The 22,165-nt window shown below is 34.9% G+C and overlaps 3 protein-coding genes across 4 annotated transcripts; 2 read left to right on the top strand and 1 right to left on the bottom strand.

Moving 5' to 3' along the window:
• Window positions 1–1,637: 1,637 nt before the first annotated feature.
• LOC129940435 (protein D3-like) lies at window positions 1,638–2,461 on the top strand. Its single transcript, XM_056048779.1, has 2 exons — window positions 1,638–1,821; window positions 1,880–2,461. Exons 1-2 carry the CDS (start codon window positions 1,684–1,686, stop codon window positions 2,369–2,371), a joined length of 630 nt encoding a protein of 209 aa, XP_055904754.1. The 5' UTR covers window positions 1,638–1,683; the 3' UTR covers window positions 2,372–2,461.
• A 205-nt stretch (window positions 2,462–2,666) lies between these two features.
• LOC129940434 (CCR4-NOT transcription complex subunit 10) lies at window positions 2,667–18,340 on the bottom strand. Its single transcript, XM_056048778.1, has 8 exons — window positions 18,142–18,340; window positions 17,923–18,082; window positions 4,356–4,730; window positions 4,183–4,292; window positions 3,796–4,123; window positions 3,602–3,702; window positions 3,211–3,537; window positions 2,667–3,152 (listed from the first exon to the last, which is right to left on the bottom strand). The coding sequence occupies exons 1-8, from the start codon at window positions 18,234–18,236 to the stop codon at window positions 2,843–2,845; spliced, it is 1,806 nt and encodes a 601-aa protein (XP_055904753.1). The 5' UTR covers window positions 18,237–18,340; the 3' UTR covers window positions 2,667–2,842.
• On the top strand, window positions 9,023–10,400 carry LOC129940436 (uncharacterized). Of its 2 annotated transcripts, XM_056048780.1 has the most exons (3): window positions 9,023–9,773; window positions 9,859–10,100; window positions 10,161–10,400. In XM_056048780.1, exons 2-3 carry the CDS (start codon window positions 9,869–9,871, stop codon window positions 10,370–10,372), a joined length of 444 nt encoding a protein of 147 aa, XP_055904755.1. In that variant the 5' UTR covers window positions 9,023–9,773; window positions 9,859–9,868; the 3' UTR covers window positions 10,373–10,400. The 2 variants fall into 2 exon arrangements, with proteins under 2 accessions (XP_055904755.1, XP_055904756.1); XM_056048781.1 differs by lacking the exon at window positions 9,023–9,773 and having other exon boundaries at window positions 9,780–10,100.
• Window positions 18,341–22,165: the final 3,825 nt, after the last annotated feature.

The following is a 22,165-nucleotide window of genomic DNA, read 5'->3' on the forward strand; positions in this document are numbered from 1 at the left end:
CGAAGCTTAAACGTTTCTCTGCTTTTTGTGAACAGCTATCCAACTCGTTTAACAAGGTATCTAAAAATCCACTTATCCCTATACCCTATCCAACACGAGATTGAACGCAGCCATGGAAATTTTTCTTGACTAACTTTTCAGTCAACATTTCAATAAAGTGTCCTTAACTGGAAGGAAATTTTTTGGCAGCTGGCCAATCAGATACTAGAAACTTGCCTTACTTTCAAGTCCCTTATGTCTATTGAACCTGTCCATTATGTGCATCTGAAAAAATATTTAAAAATTGAAAAGAAGAATCTTTTTTAAAAAAAAATTTGAACGAAATCCAATTAAACACGAAAACAGATTTTTTTTTAAATTGAGAATATTAAATCCCAAAATAAATGTCCGCTTAAACAAAGACTGACAGATTTGTTTAAATTTTATTAGTAAAATGTCAAAATTTCGATGTAAAACTAGCTACGGTCTGTGGTATATCAATGGGCCATTGGGAGCATTCACAAAGCTAGTGGCTACATAGTGAAAATTGAACTAGCTTTGTGAATGCAAAATTGCACTACAAAGCTAGTCAATCCGGAACTGTCACATTAATGACAAATACAAATATATAAAATAAGAAACATTTGTGTTTTCAGAACTTTAAATTGTTTTTTTTTTTTTAAATTCAACAAAACCAAATAGAAAATGTAATATTATTGATTTATATTTGTATTTAAATACCAAAAGATCCATTTCATTTTGAATTCTTGTGTCCTTACCGAGCAGCTGATTTTGAAACGTCGAAACCAGTGTGCACTAACTTTGTAGCCGAAATTTATACACTACGTCAGAGGGGAAATTTCAACTACTTTTGTAGTTAGATTTAGCCAATCAAAACCCCTTGACTACGTAGCCACTAGCTTTGTGAATGCGACCATTAAACTGGTCTAAGTGTGTCCTAGTTAATCACAACCTAACCTATTTACGGGTTTTACAAAAAAGCTGCAAGACTGTTATATTATAGTTCTGAAACTATTTCTTTAATTTAATTTTTTTCTTTTTACATTAAAAAAAAAAAATAAAGGAGATTGAACTACAGTGAATAAATGGCACTAGTCACATACTTTCTGATAATTAATATACCTTATTATATTATTCGTTATATATAAATAAGGCTAATTAAAACTGTAAATTGTCTATTAAATCAATTTATTCCATACAGCTTTATTGCATAAAAATGAGAATATTAAATTAAATTTCAAAACAAATGATTATAATTAATGTTATTATTTTTATATTAATAAAATATAATCTAGTTATTATGACAAGATCTTAATTGGTCCAATACATGCAAAACATAAGGACACGTATCAACTGTACAGTGCTACTCGTATGTACCTACTTCGAAAAAAAATTAAAATGCGTTTGGTTATTTTAATAAGAGAAGCAAAATATTCACAGTCAACTGCTTCGCTTCCTATTAAAAAAAAAAGACACGGTTCTGTTTTAATATCACACCATTAAACGTTTTCAATATTATGGATGCTGGACTTGGCCTTTAGAGTATTTTTAAAAAATTCAATCAATAAGATCTAAAAAAAACTAAATTTAAATTGTTTTATGGGTCCATTTTCTATATAAAGGCCTTAAAATAATTAAACCTTGAACATTATTTCCAAAGTTGTAATATTAACTGGATGTAAAATGAAGGCCGCATTTTTTATATTGTCGATTGCAACACTGTTGGCATATGCTGAGTGTATAAATCAAGTTACTATAGCAATGCGCAAAAACGAAGTCATACCGGACGTTGTTTCTCAAGGTCCAAAAGCAGAACTTAGAGTAAGGTTTTTACTGATAACTAATAATTTGTAAAATTTTAAGTTTTGTATTCCCTTAGGTCAAATACGATCGTAAGGCCGTGCATTTGGGTAATGTACTTACTCCCACTCAAACCAAGAATAAGCCAGACATAGTAAGCTGGAAGTTCGATAATAATGCATTTTATACTTTAATCTTTACGGCACCGGACGGACCGAGTCGCGCAAATCCTAAATACCGAGAAGTTATAAAATGGCTGGTTGTAAATATTCCTGCAAACAATATCAATAAGGGAGAAGTCTTGGCAGAGTATATAGGAGCAGGTCCTTCAAAGAACGCAGGGTTAGCGCGGTATGTGTTTTTAGTTTACAAACAGAAAGGGAAGCAGAACTTTGATGAGAAACCCATTGATAAGTATTCATTCGATCCACGGAAACATTTTTCAACAAGAAATTTCACACAAAAATATAAAATGGAAAATGTGCCTGTGGCAGCGGACTTTTTTCAGGCCCGTTATGATAGTTATGTTCCTGTTCTTTACAAACAGGTCCACTATAATCCGGATTCTTAATTGAGGTATTTTAAATACTTTTTTTGTTAATTTATATCCCGGAAAATAAAGTAAACCAAAACGAAAAATAAACAAGCAACATTTAAAAAACTAAGACTTTTATTTTCCCTAATAATCCCACGATGTTTAATTGTGCACTTCTCTTGATTTAGTTCAGTAGTTTTTAACAGTTTATGTATTATACTGCCCAGACGAATAAATATACGAATGAAATTATTTCCTCCTACTTTACTGAGATGAAATTTTTAAAAGAATTTACATAAATGTAATTTTGTATAGAATCTATAAGTGAAAATGAGTTACAAAATATATTTTTATTTCATTTTTAAATACTATTTCTAATTATAAATTTTGCTATATAATATACATAATTATAAAACACATAACGCTTAAAATATATATTTATATAATAGGAGAATATTATATAGATAAAATATCTACAATGATACACACTTTCAATTGCTCAACCAATTATGGACCGCCTTTGGAAACTATATCAATATACGTCTTAAGGGCCATCACTTTTGCATTGACAATTGGATGCGTGCAGGTTGTGAGTAAGGCTTTGCCAATGTCTAATTCACCTTGCATTATCATGCACACAACTAGATTGTAGGTCATAATCGACTGAGCAGCTTCGATAGATTTGACTTGCCAGTCTTTTGTTTCGAAGTCGAAAGCGTTAGGTGCAGATATGAATTTTGGCTCCAAATGAATACGTGCTTCTGATAATTTATCCATCATCATCAAAGCTTCCCCGCTGTACATATGTCCAAGCATTCTTTAATAAATAAAACTTGTACATTTGCTGTTTTTTTATTTAAATTGTAGGAACTTACTCATATGATTCCGAAATACCGTCCATACGCAGCAATTCATTGGCATATTCCAGTGCAAGAACATAGTCCCCTAGACGCAACGAAACGTAACTGTAGGCCGCAGAAATAGCAGCGCCTAAATTAGCAAATGATTCCTTGGATATGGGCATGGAAGGATTACAAATGTTGTCATCATTGATTGAACTCCAACTTTGTGTATCAGCATCTTCAGTGTTAGATGTAGTAAACTGTGTTTTGTAGGTGTTATGCAGATAAAGAGCATTACGTAGACATAAAGCTGCAAACTCCAAGTTGGTTTCAGGAATCGCAGCAGACTGTACATTTTCCCTAAAGAAATTTAATATTACACTTTAACCTGTTTGAATCTACAATCAATATCGACTTTATTTACGGGTAGGCAAGTTTTGGAGTAGGTTGAAAGATAAATTTCCTCCGAGACCCAGGACATACTATTGCGGCTATAATTGGCTTTTTATCATTTTCTAAATTTGTCTTGAAATATAATAAAAGCAAACAATTATTAATTCATAATTTTTCAGGAGATAAGAAAAATAAACCTAGAAATAAAAAATAAACTAAACTTACCATTTCATTAAACATAATACAAGCCTCCGCAAGTCTAAACCAAAGCCTAGGATTCTTGTGATAAGTCTTAAGAGCAATGAGAAAGCACTCGAATGCCTCTTTAGGCCGCCTCAAATGTAACATCGATATACCAAGATTGTATAAAACTTCTCGCGAACGAGGTGCACTCAAATAATGCAATGGGACATTTTTTAAATTACTAGAGAATTTACTATCAAATGATATAGCGTTCTGAAAGAACTTCGCAGCCACAGCATAGTGACGAACTCTCAAATGAATAATGCCCATGTTGTTAGCGATGCAGGTATCCAGATCTTCACCATGGGTTCTATATAGAATGCATATTTAGTTACAAATATTCAAACTGCTTATTACAAACTGGCTTACTCGACGCCATAACATCCGGGAGTAAACTTTTTGGACAACTGCTTAGCAGCCATCTGAAAATCTTTCATTAGATAGTATTGATGTGCTTTGAGCGCAGCAAATTCTGCAGTCTGAAAAGATGAAACATTTTTAGTTAGAATATGCGACACAATTATAAATGTGTTAATGCTTACCCCATCATCAGGTATTACAACGGTTTTCCTATTCAAAACATTAGTCATCATTGCTATCATTTTAAACATTCGATTGAAACCATCAATGCTGCTCAAGATTTCCGGTGAAGAATTGTCTTCGCCTGCTACAGTATCTAAGTTGATTCCCAAATGGATTTGTATAGCTTCGAGAAAAGCCAATGCTCGTTTCAGTTGATTTGTAGCCAGCAGACAACTGATAACAAGTACACCAACATTCAAAACAATGGATTCTTCTAACTCGTCTAGCCTTTCCACTAATGGCATAAGGATGTCAATAGCACTGAAATATTTCCGCCTGTGGTAGTAGATAACTGCCTTGTTATAAGTGACAATTGGACTCCGTGGTCTGGTTGCCTAAGAAATGTGAAAATTAACCTTTATTAGTAAAATTAGAAAAAAACGGCATTGAAAGGGAAACAATGGTTGCTTCCGTAGTTTGAATTTGTTTTGATTATACACCGAAATACAACCCAAACCGAAAGACATAAGTAGTGCGTCCATTTTTCCGAAGTAATGGGATAGAGAAGATGTTCAAAATACAAACGAATTTTTATTTTTTTTAATTAAGTCATAAAAAAAGTTGTAAGGATAACAATAAAAACAATTTTGTATTTGAATGCATCGACAATATCAATTTTTATACTTCTGACATTGAACATAGAAATATTTATGATTTGACCAATTTATATTTGCAAGATCTCAAAGGTTTCCGTATTCTCAGATTTGTTTGAATTTCAATTTTTTTCCAGCTGAAATTGAGCTTATTCCATTTGAACGTTGGTAAGCTAACATAGTCATTCGCCGTATAAGCGCTCGTACCGGCTTCCAGTAACATTCAAAGCTAGTTATTACCTTTTTTTGACGGATCACTAAAACCCTTCTATTTTTATTGAAAGTAATTTATTCTTTTTAAGATACAAAAATACACAGTTTAAATTCGTTTAAAGACAGAAATCAGTAGGTATCAAGCAAACGAGGTTTTCGGTTTCTCTATGTCAGACCATTCTGCGGGCAAAAAAATTCGGAGTGTCTGTATAAAATTTTATGAAAATCAGATATAAAACGGAACCTACTTTTATGTAAAGTTTATCATAAACTTTATAACAACTGAGAGCCGACATTCATATAATAGATAAAAACATACACAATTCTGTCCGGTTTTGACAAAATTTAAGAATTTTTATGATTTCCATATTGACTTAAACTGCATTGGCCACGCTTATACCCCTATTATGGTTGGCGAATCGAACGTTCGAAGTGAGATATGTATATAGTGCTACTATACCAAAAAAAAATAACAGGCATAAATAAACGTCAACTCATAAAATTTCAAGAAAAAACTGTTGTTCCTTAATTGATAATTTTCATATTTAATAAAAATACAAAAATAAACCAAAATGATAAGCAACATAGATTTGTTTTTTTGGAGAAAACGTATAATGAGGTGGGGAGGAAGAGAGAGGAAAAGGAAGAAGGAAGGAGGAATCGGGAGACATTGGTATCGGAGTAGGGTGCCCTTTGCATTGAGGTAGGGCACTCTCTACTGACGTTGGGTGTTATCTCATAACGAGGTTGGGTGCTAGTTGTCGTTAGAAAAAATGGGAGAGGTATGGGTAGGATCGGGTCGGTCGAAGAAGGTAACTCTGGAATGGGGAACTAGGATAGGGATTGGGTGGAGGAAGGAATGTCCGTTACGGTAGCTGCGGCATGCTTGCGGTGCACAGCTGAGCTCGTCGGATGTTGGGGGGGTCTTGCTACCGTAACCGGGACTCACCTCTTATTCCCTACCTTTTCTTTTTTTTAACTTCTTTTTTTTAACTTCTTTTTTTTTAACTTCTTTTTTTCTCACTGCGCGGAGGGACGTTCCACGGAAAAGGTAAAAAAAATGGGTATGTCCCGCCGTCGGTTGTGTATTCCGATAGAGCCATTTACTCCCTCTATCAGTTAGCATTAGCTAATCTAGTTTGGGTTTGTGCCCTCGCTAACTTGTCAACCGGCTATGACAGACGTCAGATAGTCTTTGTTTATTTTACTTCTATTTTGGTTCTGTGCGCAAGTGCCTCTGGGTCAATATTTTAATTTACATTAACAAAAAAGGTATAAAAACAAGCACGAGTGCGGACCAAAACATCAAACAAGAACAAGGAATCTACAGAAGGAAGGAAGGAAACCTAATACTCATAACTCTAACCCGGGAGTGGCAGGATTCCCCGAGCCCAAAGCTAAGTAGCAAAAACACTCTAGTAAAGATATATGTAAATCCTTCGTACATATCACCCTCCAAAACCCAATTGTTTACATTGTTGTATTTGTAATATGGACGAATACAACGAGAAAAATTGACGTGTTTTCACGCATACAAAGACACACTTACTGAGTTTTTTGGGGAAATTTAATAAATTAGAGGAGAAATTACACGCACACTATGAAAAAGTTATGAGGCTGATTTCCGGTTAAGCTTGTAGGCAAACCAAGATGTCTACCGAGGATTTATATCTTTATATAGAGTGTTTTTGCTAAGTAGCATTTTCTTTCCTTCTTCTTTACCTTCTGTAGTCTTAAGTTTTTTTTTTTCCACAGGTATTGATCTCTGAACACTGGGACGAGCTAACGATGGCCGAAACGACGGCATAACCCTACACAAAACGATGTATCAAATAAAGGACGAGGAATGGGATCTCTGATTTATAAATAGTCTTTCTAACCAAAAGTAAGAATGCTTCGACTGCGCAAGAATATTCGAGACAACTCTAATTTCTTGGAACTCCCTAATCATCTCTAATAAGAACAAATATTTTGTACCTACTGGAAGTTCTTTAAATTCTAATTAAGTTTCAGATCATATTTTCGACTGAATAAGGAAGCGTGTTTGTTCGTATTAAACAAGTTGGAAGGCCAATTTAAAAATGCAAACACCTTCTTAATCACTGCTATACTAAAATTTGTTTCTGCCCTTGGATTTTTTGCTAGTGGGAATTATCGGAGCAGCGTAGAATAAGATTTTGACTTAGGCCTGTCACAATCCCCGGTTTCCTTAGTATTAAAAGAAGGTGTGTGTGCAATTGAAGACAAATTATGTCCAACCTAGATCAGTCTCAACATGTCATTCGATGAGACACAAAACACACGACACTAGTTTTTTTTAACGGCCAGGTTATCAGGAGTAATAGGATGTGTTGACGGAACCCATATAGGAATCCTTGATCCGATTGAGTTGCGCCATGAGTACCTTAGCAGAAAAAGATATTAAAGTGATAGTAAGTTTTTTGATCGGGAGTAGCTTTTGGTTTTAAGTGCAAGTTTTTAAGACGTGTGACTATAAAACATGTATTCGTTATGTTGACTCAAGATAACCTCGATCAACCCAAGTTCCTTTGTATGGAACTCCAATAATACCAAAGAGGAGAACGTTCAATGTTCCTTGGTAGTATTTATATATATATCCATCGCGAGTAGGTGGCCCAAGTGAGTTGAGGGTTGTAGCAAATTCGTCCCAAAATTCCTTTTAGTTTTTTTTTTTGAAGAACCAAACTCATTCGGGTTCGATTCCATCAGTTCAACTAAATTTTTGAACTGATTTGTATTAATTCTCTTGCAGCTGAATAAAAATGCATTGATTCATGTAATTTTATAAAAAAATGAAATATGTATACATATGTATGAACTTGCATTGTTTTATTTTCCGACATTTCTTTTACATAAGCTTCCACCTTTACTCACACAATATTAACTTTTGACAAGTAATAACACGAATGACGTTCAAATCAACGAACATTCGATAACGACAATAGAGTGAGATCAATCTTCGAAAAATGTATGACATTTAAGTCCAATCAATGGTTCTCAATTCGCAACGGTAATACAAATTTCTCACACTCACACATTTATTCATTCGACTCGTCAATGGTAATAGGGGTATTAATCTTGTGTTAAATGGGCTATAGTGGATTTTTAAATACTATTTTTAACAAGTTGCATACCTAATTTGATGCGACTTTCTATTAATAGCGCACACTAGGAGGTTTGATTTTTGTTTGTACAGTGAGTAGTGAGAAATGGCAAGGAAACATCGTTTAACCATAAAAAAATGATTTTCTCGTCGGTTTTAACCTTACTTTTAAGGTTGGTTGAGAGAGGTTTCTTTTACAGTCAAAACTAGAAAACTAAATATTTGTTTTTTTTTTAGGTTCTGTAGAAAGGGCACCTAGTTTAAATTTTCCTTGGATTAGTTGTTCGTTTACACGTAAAACAATAACAAAAATGTATCCAGAATCACTATCTCTCTGAGATTGAACGCAGCCATTCTCTGAATGTGGTACTCGTGGCTTGGACTGTGATGCCTGTGGTGCCATCTAAATTTTTTTTTTTTACGAGCACTCCGTCTCGCGAGGAATTGACAAATTTTCCAAATCAGCCGTTCGGATTCGCCTTATAACTGTAGGTTCATTCCAACAACATTACTCTCAACGGACTGTTGCGCTATCTTATTTATTTATTTTTTCTTTGAACGCAAAATAAGACCAAGGCAGCAAGTTAATTTTTAAAATGTGGTCGATTTCGAACTCGGAACTTTACTTGACTTGTTCTGTTATTTGCAGTAAGTACCAACAACATTACTATCTATACAACATTCTCACAAGTATATTATGAATTCTGTTTTGTATAAGTCATAGAGCAATAAAGTTCAACTTAAAGTTGAATTAAAAAACACGATAAACTGTCATTTTGATAGAAGTAGACTTGACTTAATAGTTAGGGAAATTATTACTTCACTAACTTTCCAGTCAACTTTCCATTAAAGTTGCCTTAATAAATTTAAAGTTGAAAGTTTTTCAAAGAAGAAAAAAAAATAAAACACACAAAGCTAAATAAATGCTCAAATATTTTGAAAAGAATTAGTAAACGTCATGTCATCCAAGAAAGATACCATTGATTTGATAATTTAAAGCGAACTTCATTCTTCAGGGTGCAAGACAAACTTCACGATTTTGTTACAGTTAACAGACAAAATTCTACGATCGGGATTATTCTCCCATTTTCCTAACGAATACGAAAAAGACTTGATTGAATAAAAACAATGAATTGTTATAATTCAATACGCAATTACGACAAAATTAGCCGACGTGTTATTGTGATTTAACTATAATGACAAAATAAATTGTGAAACATTATTTTCTCGAACGACAGCGCTGTTCAAATAAAAGCAAAGAAGGGACACGAACAGGAAGTTGACAGATAAAAGAGAATTTTAATTTAGGAATAAATTATTTGAAACAACCGTTTTCATTTCGTTCTGCAATTTTGTTTTTTTTTCGACTTTTGGTATTTGGTTGAAAGCAACAATTAATTATTATTTAAAAAAAAGAAAGATTTTTGGTTCAAAAGATATTTTCAAAGGTAAAATGTGTATTTTTTCAGTCGTCGAATGTGCTTGCAGTCCTAAATTATTAATTGAACGCCTTTTTATTTATATTTTAAATAGAATTAATAAAATGGAGAACGAAGATGGGAATCAAATAACGTTGTATACCATAACTGGCAATTCATCGGCTTCCCAAGAAAACATTATAATTGCAAACACTTCAATGGCAATGAACAATTATCCTGTTCACGAAGAATACAAGCTCAAGAATGCTCGAATGGAATTCAGTTCAGATGTGGATATGGTTTGCAATGGAGTTTTAGAAGACATAAAAATAAGAAAGATGGACGATTTGTATGAATGTAAGTTTTGAAAACAAATTCAACATAGTAATTATGATCTGATTACATTATTTTTTGAAGGCGAGAAACGTGATAATTTTTTGAAAAGAAGTGAGCAAATGGTGAATGAATTAAAAAAGCGTCAAAAGGCTTTTCATGAAAAATCCAATAGATTTCTTACCGAAAGTACTCGTCAGCTGAGGATATTGAATAAGGATTGTCAAATAATTGGGAACGAAGCTAAAGAGATGGGAAATGAGATAAATATGTTAATTAGAAATTTAAAGAAATAAATGCAACAGTCAAACTGTACACAATAAGTTCCTGCGTTTCGCATTTTATTTTCTGCTATGAAGTAACTTAGTAGGAATTGTATTATAAACTAGCATAGCCTGTAAACTTCGTATCACCTACAACCTTTTATTTATTTATGGTGACTCTATTGACTATCTGTTTGAAATATATAGTTATTTATTAAACATTTTAAACAAATAAATTATGATTTAAAAATTCGGCCGTTCCATTCAAGCTTATCTCATCTAGTAACTATCCAAACTGCATCTTTTTCAACAACGAACTTAGCCATGACTGAATAAATTTCATATATGTTTGCAAATTTTTTCAAAGAAAGATGCTTTCGAAGCAGCGAGCTCCTGTCAAACGCCTGAGTCATTGGCCGTCTCACAAAATTTCCCTTATTTCAATTCAATTAGTCTTTGGATCTCTGAAGATAACATCGTTCGCAAAGCTTTAGAACTTGACGTTTGGTATAGCCTTCTTATATTGTTTATAAAATGTTTATTATATTATAAAATGAGCACCCTATTTATCCTATCCTCTGAAATTTGGAAGAGTTCGTTCATAACATCGATACATAAAAAGGGTAGTAAAAATGAAATACAAAATTATCGTCCCATTGCAAAACTGTCATCCCTAAGTTCTTTAAGTCCATTATTTATAAAGTCAAATCGTTTAATTGTAAGTCTATCATTTGTGACAGTCAACATGGTTTTGTTCAAAATAAGTCAGCAGTTACTAACCTCTTTCATTTCAATTCTTTTTGTTTAGATTCGTGTGAAAAACGGAAACAAGTTGACTGTGTCTTCACAGACTTTATTAAGGCCATTGATAAATTTTGCCATAAAACTTTAAATTCCAAACTTAAATCCCAAGGCTTTAACGATAAATTTGTTAGTTGGGTTTCGTCGTACTTACATATATAAAAGATCATACAGCGTAGTTTTTAGAAATGAGCGGTCATCATATTTTTATAGCAACTCTGGCGTACCACAAGGTAGCCACTTAGGACCTTTAGTGTTTATTTTGTGCGTTAACGACTTACCTTCTATTATAAAACGCTCATCTGTTTTAATTTACGCTGATGACATGCAAATTTTCAAACGTTTTGACTTTCTTGACGACTGTGTACTATTACAAGATGATCTAAATAGTTTTCGCGAATGTTGTTTTAAAAATAAGCTTTTACTAAACATAGACAAATGTAAATCAATGTGTTTTACACGTAAACAAAATGTTTTGACTTTCAACTGTCAATTAGACTCTTTTTATTTGACTAAACTCTCTACTTTTACTGATCTAGGTATAATCCTTGCCGCAAAATTAACTTTTACAAATCATTATGACTTGCATTATTAAAAAAGCAAATAAGACACTCGGATTTAGAAAATGGTTTTCACGTGATTTTCGCGACCCTTATATTTTTAAACTTCTTTATATATCATTTGTAAGACCAATAATGGTATATGGCTGCATAATATGGGCTCCTTTTTATTCAGCCCATATAAACAGAATAGAAGGAGTACAAAAAAATTTCATGCGCTTCTGCCACCGTCTCTTCCCATGGTCTAATAGGCTCGAACTTCCACCGTACAATCATAGGCTCACGCTCATAAATCTTCATCGCTTTCTAAACACAGAGAGTACATTCAGCTGTGCTTTATTATAAAATTAATCAATGAGTCAGGCACATCACCATCAATTTTGGAACAATTAATCTTTTCTCATAGCCGTTCAAGTATTAGAAGAGAAGTTCCTTTACGTCCTATATCAAGCAAATCGAACTATGGTAAAAACAGTCCCGTCAACCAATTGATTTCAGTTTACAACAAGTATTACTTTTTTGTATATTCCGTAAGCGATGATTCAAAGTAATTTTTTTCAATAATTCAGTTTTTGCTTAAATCTATTAATCTAAGAATAAATGTAATATTAGTCTAAAGTTCTAACGTTAGTTTGTTTAACGAAGTCAATAAATAAACATCCTATTACATAATCGAAGTCTAGAATAGATGCGTTGTCCGACTCTATCCAGAGAATTGTTCGTTGTCGAGCCAACTCGGATTCTCGACGTTGCAGGTCAATCCGCCAACAATAAATTGTTTCCTACTTCTCATCCTAATAAATATACGACCAGTGTATTATCGCCTTTAGGATCATCAAACCATTGTATCATTTCTGCAAACTTCTCGTGTCAAAAAAAAACAAGTTAAAGAAAAAACTCCTAAGAGAACCGTTCGGTAATATGAGAAAGTCAACTGGGACGGTTTCAATGAACTCTTCAGGACCTTTAACTGGTCACTATGCTTCCTCGATAGTGACGTCGATTCCAGCGCAGATGTGGTAACAAATGTATGCCTTTATTATGAGAAGCGAATCGAACGTTATGCTAAAAGCGAACGTTTTTGAAGTAACTCATTTCGTGAATCAAAAAAAAAAAATCAAATGGGGTGGCGCAACAGTCCGTTGTGAACCAGGGCCTAGTGACTTACAACTCTCAACCATTCCTGTGTGCGAGTACTGTTGTCAGGAATAGAAGGGACCTACAATTTAAGGCCGAATCCGAACGGCTAGCTTGAGAAAGCACTTTTTCATGACAAGAATTACTCTTGAAGGATTTGTCAATTCCTCGCAAGAGGCAGTACCCGCGAAAATTAATTTTTTAAATTAAGCTGGCAAAGGCAGGGATTGAACCCAAGACCCCTTGCATGAAAGTCCAACGCACTAACCATCATGCCACGGGTACTACATTTCGTACATTTCGTGAATACCATTTTAATATTTACTTCATAAGTTAACTTTTTTGGAAAAATTCAGTAGAAATTCACTCATCTTAATGTTTCTCTGTATTGGATTTCACAAACGTTCGCTTTAAGTCGAACGTTCGATTCGCTTCTCGTAATAAAGGTATTAATTCTTTGTGGAATGAGAAATTTTATTCCGAATAGGATAAAATCTATCAAATCCAAGGAAAACTCATGATTTGATTCGAGGGGTAAAGAGGTTATTAGGATCAAAGAGGTAAGTTTCGGATTTGTAAGGAAAGCCAACGCCATCGAGGAAAACCGGAATAAGTTTAAAAAAGCTAGAAAGCCCTGCAACGGTCATATTCGACGAACCAAATTTTTGCATGAATATAAATTAGGAGAAAAAATACTACAATATTCCAAAGGTAGTAAAAATGTCTGGTCACCACCACGTCATCCTCAGTTCCAACGCTCGTCCTTAATGACACTTCCTACGTGGGCTCGATAGATTAAACCAATTTGCTTGCAGCACAGTTTGCTACGAATTCGATGCTACCGGTGAGTGTCATGAGTCTTCCTGTTCTTGAGAGCGTAAACGATTCTATGAAACAAATCTTCTTTCACACTCGTGCAGTTGCAATAATACTAAAGACCTTGACATACACTAATCGCTGGTCCGGATAGTATTCCCTCTATTGTTCTGAAGAGGTGTTCTTCAACGCTGGTAAAACCACTGCATAAGCTGTTCTATTCTACAGATCTATTTCGAGTTTAAGATACATCTTGAAGAACGAAAACTTCTTAACGACCCGCAGTACGGCTTTCTTAGCAATGAACCACTGGTGATCTCATGGTTTATATCACCGAACAGTGGAACTAATCTTAATCGTTTTGGAGAAAGTAAAATTATTGCACTTGATATTTCAAAGGTATTTGATAGTTTGGCATCAAGCTCTTTTATCGAAAATGCGTGATTTTGGTATTGATGAATCTCTTCTTCGTGGTGTGCCCCAGGGCTTCGTTTTTGTCTCTAACGCGCTTTGTTATTTTAATAAATGATCTTGTGTCTGAAACTTCTAACCCACTAAATTGTCTGGCTGATGACAGTACCCTTAGCTTTCTATATTCGTTTTTAGATTCGCATCCTTGTTTTTCGGATGTAGACAACCAATGGCAGCGTATAATAAACTCATTAAGTTCTGATCTTGACAGCATTGTCCAATGGAAAATCAAAGCCGTGTTGAATTTAATGTCTACTATCGCAACTTTCCATTAGTGGTACTTGCATCGAGGAGACTGAACAACTATCGGTCCTAGGTATGTGCATTACAAACCACTTGTTGTGGAATGATCACATATTTGACATCGTAAAAAATGCTGCAAGTGTTTACTTTTTCTCCTAAGATGCAAGAATTTGTTTACCCCTTCTGATCAAGCTATAATCTGTAAAGTCTATATTCGTCAGAAACTCGAGTACAATTCCCTTATCTGGGCAGGTGCTCCTATTACTCACTTGAGAGCCCTAAAACTGATAGGTGACCGTTGTCTAACTGAAACTTTTGTATCTCTCGAGCACTGTCGTAAGGTTTCATGCCTGTCATTATTTTATCGCTACTTTCATAAACAATGCTTTAATAAAATAGCTTGTTGCATTCCTCTTCGTCATACACGTTCTTTTAGGAATGGTCATTAGTTTGCAATTGAGCCCAATTTCGGACGTACTGTAAAGTTCAGAGATTCTTTCTTTAGTCGCACTACACGAATGTGCATGCTTTACCAGACTCAATGTTTCCCACTCATTGCAATGTACATATAGACATTCAAATCCAAATGTTCATCGGTATCTCCTTTTTAATCCTATCCTTCTAATTCCTAATTGCTCGCACTGTGTTTAATCATTATAAGGGTATTCATATCTCCTTGAATGCCCGAATAATATAAAACAAAAAATTAATGTTACGCAACATGATGATAACGGAAACAATTTTAAGTTGTAAAGTGTGAGGTTGTAATCCTGGTAATTCCAGCAAATAGACAAATTAGTTAGGAATTAATTTCATTGATAACAGTTTTGATTCAATTAAGAGAAAACAACCGTCCAGCGATAACATCTTTAATTGGCGTTTTGAGGTCATCGACGTCTCTGTTTTTCTGCTTCCAATATTGCCCTTTCGTCCAATTATAGCTATTGAATTCAAGCGCTACGTCAGGAATAAAACGCAAATTAAGCTTCTACTTCGATTCCGCAAACTTATAAATATCGTAATGGGGTGTAATAAATTCACTTAAAACATCAGCCGCAACTTTCACGTCACAAAAATATCTCAAAATATTTTGAGAACACATCTGCACTTCTATCTTGTAAACGTATAAGCATATAAGCTGTTAATCTAAGTTATTTTACATATAGGCACACGTTTAGTGAATCAGCTGCTGTTGATCGTAGAAAAGCCGGAATAGTGTGACAAGCGAACAAAAATATCATAACTGCACCAAAAAAGATTCCGTTAACACGAAGATCTTTCACAGTTCTATCCGACGCCTTTAGTGACGTCCTATGGACGTCGAATAAAGAAGTTATATCAAAAAAGTTCCCCGGCAGCATCTAAGAAATAAATTCCACTAGATCCATTATTCTTCTCTGCCGTAATATGTGAACGACTAAAGCCCATCGTCAACAACCTGATGAGTCCTTATCAGTGTGGTTTTAGACCAGGAAAGTCCACAGTCGATCAAATTTTCACATAGCAGCTCCTGGAAAAAACCCAAGAACACCAAATCGACACCCACCATCTTTTCATCGATTTCAAGGCCGCATATGACACCATCTACAGGGACGAGCTATAGAGCCATGTCTAGTTTTGGCATTCCTGCCAAACTCGTCCGTTTATGCAGGACGACCATGGAGAGAGAATTTACGCTGCTCCATAAAGGTTGGAAACAACTTAATAGAACCTTTCGATGTCAAAAAAGGTTTTAGACAAAGTGATGCGCTGTCATGCGATTTTTTTAACATCTTGCTTAAAGGAATAGTGCAGAGCTAACACGTCAACACTAGAGGCACTATCTTTGAAAAGTCTGTCCAATTACTAGCATATGCTAATGACATTGACATAATCAGAAGAACTCAGCGTGATGTCAATGGGGCTTTTGTGAGTATTGAGACAGAGGCAGCAAAAATGGGTTTAACGGTTAATGAGGCAAAACAGAGTACATGCTGTCGTCAAGAAACGACACACAACACCGACGTTTTGGTCAAAACGTCACCATCGACAGACGTAACTTTGAGGTAGTCAAGGACTTCGTCTATCTAGGCTCCGCTGTAAACGCAGAAAACAACACCAGCGCTGAGATCAAACGCAGAATAACTTTTGCTAACCGCTGTTTCTTTGGACTAAGAAAGCAATTGAGTCGAGGGACCAAAGTGTTGCTATATAAAAGCTTTATCATCCCCGTCCTGCTATACGGTGCAGAATCATGGACTATGACAAAAGCGGATGAAAGCACCTTGGGTCGGTTCGAAACAACCACAGAACTGCGCAGTAGAGGAAGACCGCGGATCAGGTGGCGCGCACAAGTGGGAAGTGACCTCACCCAACTTGGAGCGCGAAACTGGAGACATCTAGCTAGGGAGTGAGCTAGATGTAGAAGTTTGTTGGGTGAGGCCCTAGTTCACACAGGACTGTAGTGTCACCTTAATTAAGTAAGATCCATTGTTCATAGTTACTACTGAATTTTGGCACATTCGTGCGGACTACTTCAGCTATTGCCTGGCTATTATGGCATTACCTTTGCAGCTCATAATAAAGTGTATCATGCATTACTTTATTGGAGATCAAAAGACGCATGACTTCTATCATAATTAATGTCTTATTGTGAATTGATTCAGTTACTTGAGGTATTGAATTTGCAGTGATATAGCGAATACGATGCACAATATCCTCAGTATGGTCTGAAAATCTTTTATACACTCAATTGGAAATTGTAGGCTCTTTTAAAAGCGATCATTAAAAATTAATATTTCCATGCATCTTTCAAAATATTATGTAATAAAGTTTAACAATTTTAATCAAGTCGAGGGTACATTTTTGTAACTGCCAACGCTCATTAAGCGAATCATGACACCCAACGTTTTTGTGGCATCAAGCATTTGAAATTATTTCATTGCAAGTTTATATTTAAAAAGTGGTATAGTCGCCTGTGACGAATACCAAATCATTTGTTGTCCCGACTTGACAGAAAATTGAAGTTAATTTCAAATGTAATTAAAAAACAATTTGATCGCGCAATTCGTGGCGAATTAGTGTCTTCTGACTAACAGCTAATTTCAGAAATCGATCAGTTAATTTGAAAAGGACCTTTTATGATAACCCTCCGACGTAACATTTTTTAGGAAACTTTAAAACTTAACAAATTATATAAATCGAGGTTCAACCGGACATGCCACGCGCTCTTACTTTGCAAAATGTATTTTTTTATTTAAAAAAAAAATTAAATATGTTATTGAAATGAAGTATACTATGCTCCTACACATGCCACGTCACAAGGAAACCAAATTAAAGGATCCCAGAGATAAAAAGTAGTAAATCTTTGTACCAGATTCATGCCTTCAAGGGTTTTACCTAGATCGGGAGTCCTAGACCAATTTTCTCAATATATTTCAAGAAACTCTCTTTAAAATGTAATTATCAAGATTAAATCTACATATTTCAACTAAAGGTATGAAATGCTTTTTCTTGTAAAACATTATATCTCATTTAACACGGAAAGTAAATGCCTACGTGCTCGTTAGAACTCACCTCAGTTGATTCGGTCTGAAGCATTTGCAGAAGTTTATCGTGGTTTCTAGATTCATTTTTATAAAACTCGGCTATGCACTTATTGTGTTGAATCTTGAATATATTGCCCATTGACTGCTCCAGCTGTTGAAGAGTTTCCAAGCATTTATCGTAGCACTGTCTGCGAAGGATTAAATAATGAAGACGAGACTTTTCATATGGACATAGTATTTTACTTACTTATTAAACTCATCCTGAGCTTGTGCTATTAAATTGAAGTCCTGCTCAGTTAATTTACCCTTTTCGGTTGATACAACTTCTGAGGGTAACATCATAAATTTTTATAATCAAGAAAATATTTTATTTAGAAAGAATAAAGTTCTTTTTATATTGAATAGGTAGCAAAATTCCAAAAGCAGCGTTTAAATTTTTTGACAGATGGAACACAGCTGTTAAAAAAAAGTGACAGTTGAATTGAAAGCATTCAAGGTATATTTTAGTGACTTTCGATTCAACTACTGCCAACCTTAGGGCTTAACCACATTGAAAACTTGTTGCTTGTGTCAAAGAGAATACCAAGAATCGAAAATTTTATCGATGTTAGAAATATAATAGATCTTCAGTAACTAACTTTATGCTTATAGCTTCTCATACCTCAAATAAATGGCATTCTTATTTAACGAATCATGAAATGCCCTTATTCCTTTCTTTATCATTATTTATTTATTCCCTTTAACTTAATAAGTAATCAGATTAGGATCTCGTGGTTAACGTTTATACTTAAGGCCAACTGAATCACTTATTTCATCAATTTAACCGCCAGCACTACCAAAGCCCATTAGAATATCATTAGATCACACTATGCGCCGCATCCAAATACAAATAAGCTTTGTATTTCTTCATTAATGCAATTACCTCAGGCAATCGGACAATCAAACCCTCCATACTGGAAACACCTTGGACAATAATCAACTTTTTTTCCATGGTTTGCTTGTTTTTGGCTCACCATTCATTGTACATTACCGCAGAACACTGTCCAGATCTTTCATGTTTTTGTTTTCTGAATACTTTTGTTGTGGCTCCTGACAATCGAATGCCAAGTATAATCGATGCATGATTCTTTTCCCAAGACATCTTGTTTTTCCAGTGATTTCGAATGTCCAACCGTAGTCCTTGATTATGAGATCCTCGAGTGTTACCTCCGCCCCAGGGACACTGCAAATCGGTGGATTCCAGCATTCTCGAGCTCTCGAAGGCATCGTAAAGCGTAACATAACCCTAAAAACAAATCTAATTTCAGACTCAGTCAGTTCGTGGATTTCAAATCGATCCAAATCGTCATCTTACCTCTCGATTAATTTCTTTCGCGCCTTTTGGGTCACACATCAATTGATTGGTGTAGCCCAATATCATGAGCAGGTGAAATCCAAGATATGTTCGAATGAAGATTTGCTCCGATTAGGATCATCATAGAATCCTCCTCTTCCTGATACTGCTGCTCCTGTGGCTGCTTTTGCGTTGCAGTGTTGTTTATGTTACTTTTTATTGTATTAATTTCCATTTGCAGTCTGGTTTATATCATTCGGATTCGACGGCGACAGCGTTGTTTTACTCTTAACATTGTGAGAGGCAAAATTCCATTTGAAATAATTGTGCCGTTTGATGAGGGATTACGCTTTATTCCATTTTTTAAACGATGACGCACTTTGATATGATTGAAGTACATAATAATCTGAAAATAAAAATATGTTTTATTTTGAGGTACAAATAATAATAACCACCGCCTTTCAGTACATAAATACATTTGACGTTTAAAAAGTAGCAAATTGAATTATGAAAACAAAACTTACGATAAGGATATATTATTCTGCGCGTCTGGAAGTATCCTACTAATCTCGTCACACTTTAAGGAATCATTCGACTGAAATGTACTCATACATTCATACGAAAGAAACTATTTAGTTGCATGTACGCGCAGTTACGTGTATCATAGTAGGATACAGACATTTTTTATGGGCTTAAGCAACTAATAAATTTCGCAAAGCAATTGTTGGGAGGCAAGAGGAGGTGTGGAGGTGGTTGAAGTGGAAGGGTAGGATAAGGATGAGGTAGGAAAAAGAGATAGGAAGATTTGGAATAGGTTAGGTGGGATTGTTGAGATCCGGGGGATGCGGCCTGCTTGCGGTGCACGGCGTCAGCTCGTCGGACGGGGGGGGATCTTGCCCCCGAAACTCAACCTCGCCTGCAGACAAAAACATATATCAGGCCAAGGAATGAGGAAAAGGAAGGAAACATAAACGGACGGACTATTGGCACATCAGGGCACTGCGGATGTTAGTGCAGTGAGGCCATTACCCACCCTACCTTTAGGTATCCGTGGCCAGTTTTGGATACCCCCAAGATTGTTGGTCGACGATCGGGTTCAGGTCATCCTAGGTCCATGTCCACTCCGCTACCCTCGACACCCCTGAAAAAAAAACTTAAGCTCTCATCGTTTCGCTTGGGCGAAACATAAAAAAACTTTTTTTTTCTATTTCCGGCGTTTCTGTCGGAAGTTTAATTTTATTTAATGGACAGCGTATTTATCGGATAAACAAAATAAATTAACAAAAAAATTAACATAAAAAAAAACAAGAAAAAGAAACTAGTAACAAAAAAAAAGCCGGGTTGGTAGTCCTACGTCTTTATTTGTTTCTACCTTTGCGTAGAAGTGCCTTTTTTGGTATTTGATTACTGAGAGAATGCGACCGATTAACGGAGCCCTAATTCCCTACCCCTAAAGAGCTCTCAGGAGGTATCTTTTAGGACCCTATACAACAAAAAAATTATGGGACCGAACACGAAATTAACACCAACCTTTTTTTTTCACACCTCACAATTAAATATAACGAAAAAAAAGAACAAGATTATGGAAATAAACAAAAAAAAATAACTTCCACGCCGATGAGTTAATTAACGAATTAATTTGTTAAATTTAAAAAAAAAACTTAAATATAGGACAATCACAAACATAAAAAGATCCCCCGGGTTGGTATGAAGATAAATCCGATATGGATATGTACGTATATGTTTATGTAATTTATAATTTGATTGCTTTTTTCTCCTTCAATTTGGTTCCCGTCTAAATTTATTTCCTTTAATTTCAAATTTTTCTTCTTTGGGTTTCAGTTTTTAAATTTTATTTAATTTCAAATTTGTGTTCAATTTTTAATTTTGTTCACTTTCAAAATTTTTTTGAATTTTATCCAATTTCAAAATTTGTTTGAATTTTATTTATATTTCAAAATTTTTGTTTTTTTTTTTTTTGGGCGGCGGCCCCGCTCTCCATAATTTAATTCGGGCCGCCGGGAATCAAACTATTATAAAAAAAAATAATCCTAAGTAAATTCCTATTCTTCGCTAAATTAACAGACTCACCACCTTTTCTTGTTGTCTGCTGGGTTTCTTTATCCAAAATTGTTGGCACCAATTAACATTCCACTTATTTCACTTCCTTAAATATCTTTTCTTTCCTATAAAGAATTAATTTTTATACATATTCGCGTTTAAAACAAATTAATTAAAAAAAAACTAACTATATCCGAGTCTGGTGGTCCAACTGTTTCTTTTTTTTTGAATATTTGAATTTAATTTGACCACTATCATTCACTTTTTAATCCACTGTGTGGTAGATGGCCAAATGAGGGAGTGCTGAAATTATCATCCCACCCACACCGGCAAAAAAATATTCGGATGATGTATTCTATCTCTAACAGGAACACATCATCCGATCCACCTATCCATACATATACCCCTAACCAACATCATCACACTCAAATAGTGGGAAACCACGTAGATATTAGAACACTTCCAACAGAATAGGGGTATCAGTGTCCCAAGAACTAAGGGTGTGTTCCACGGTCGAAATCGGAGAGACCTGTAACACAGAACCACATGAAACCAGAACATTTAAAAAAAATCCATACACATAATGACAAAGTAACCACAAAACGTATGAATACGAATCACCTAACCACTGCAATGACATGCATTAAACGTCAATACTGAAAACTAAACACGGACATAAAACAAAGTTTCATTCACATGCAACTTAACCATTCAACCAACTTAAACGACAATACACCAAACCCAGATCTCTTCCGGAACGCACCCATTGCTTTTCCATGGAATTTCTTTCCACTGAGTTATGGAGAGTTTCCATGGAGAGCAACAATGAGGCAAGTGACAGCTACATAACAAAATAAACAACATCCAACGAGTCAAC

Source organism: Eupeodes corollae, chromosome 1, assembly GCF_945859685.1.
Source record: "Eupeodes corollae chromosome 1, idEupCoro1.1, whole genome shotgun sequence".
NCBI lineage: Eukaryota > Metazoa > Arthropoda > Insecta > Diptera > Syrphidae > Eupeodes > Eupeodes corollae.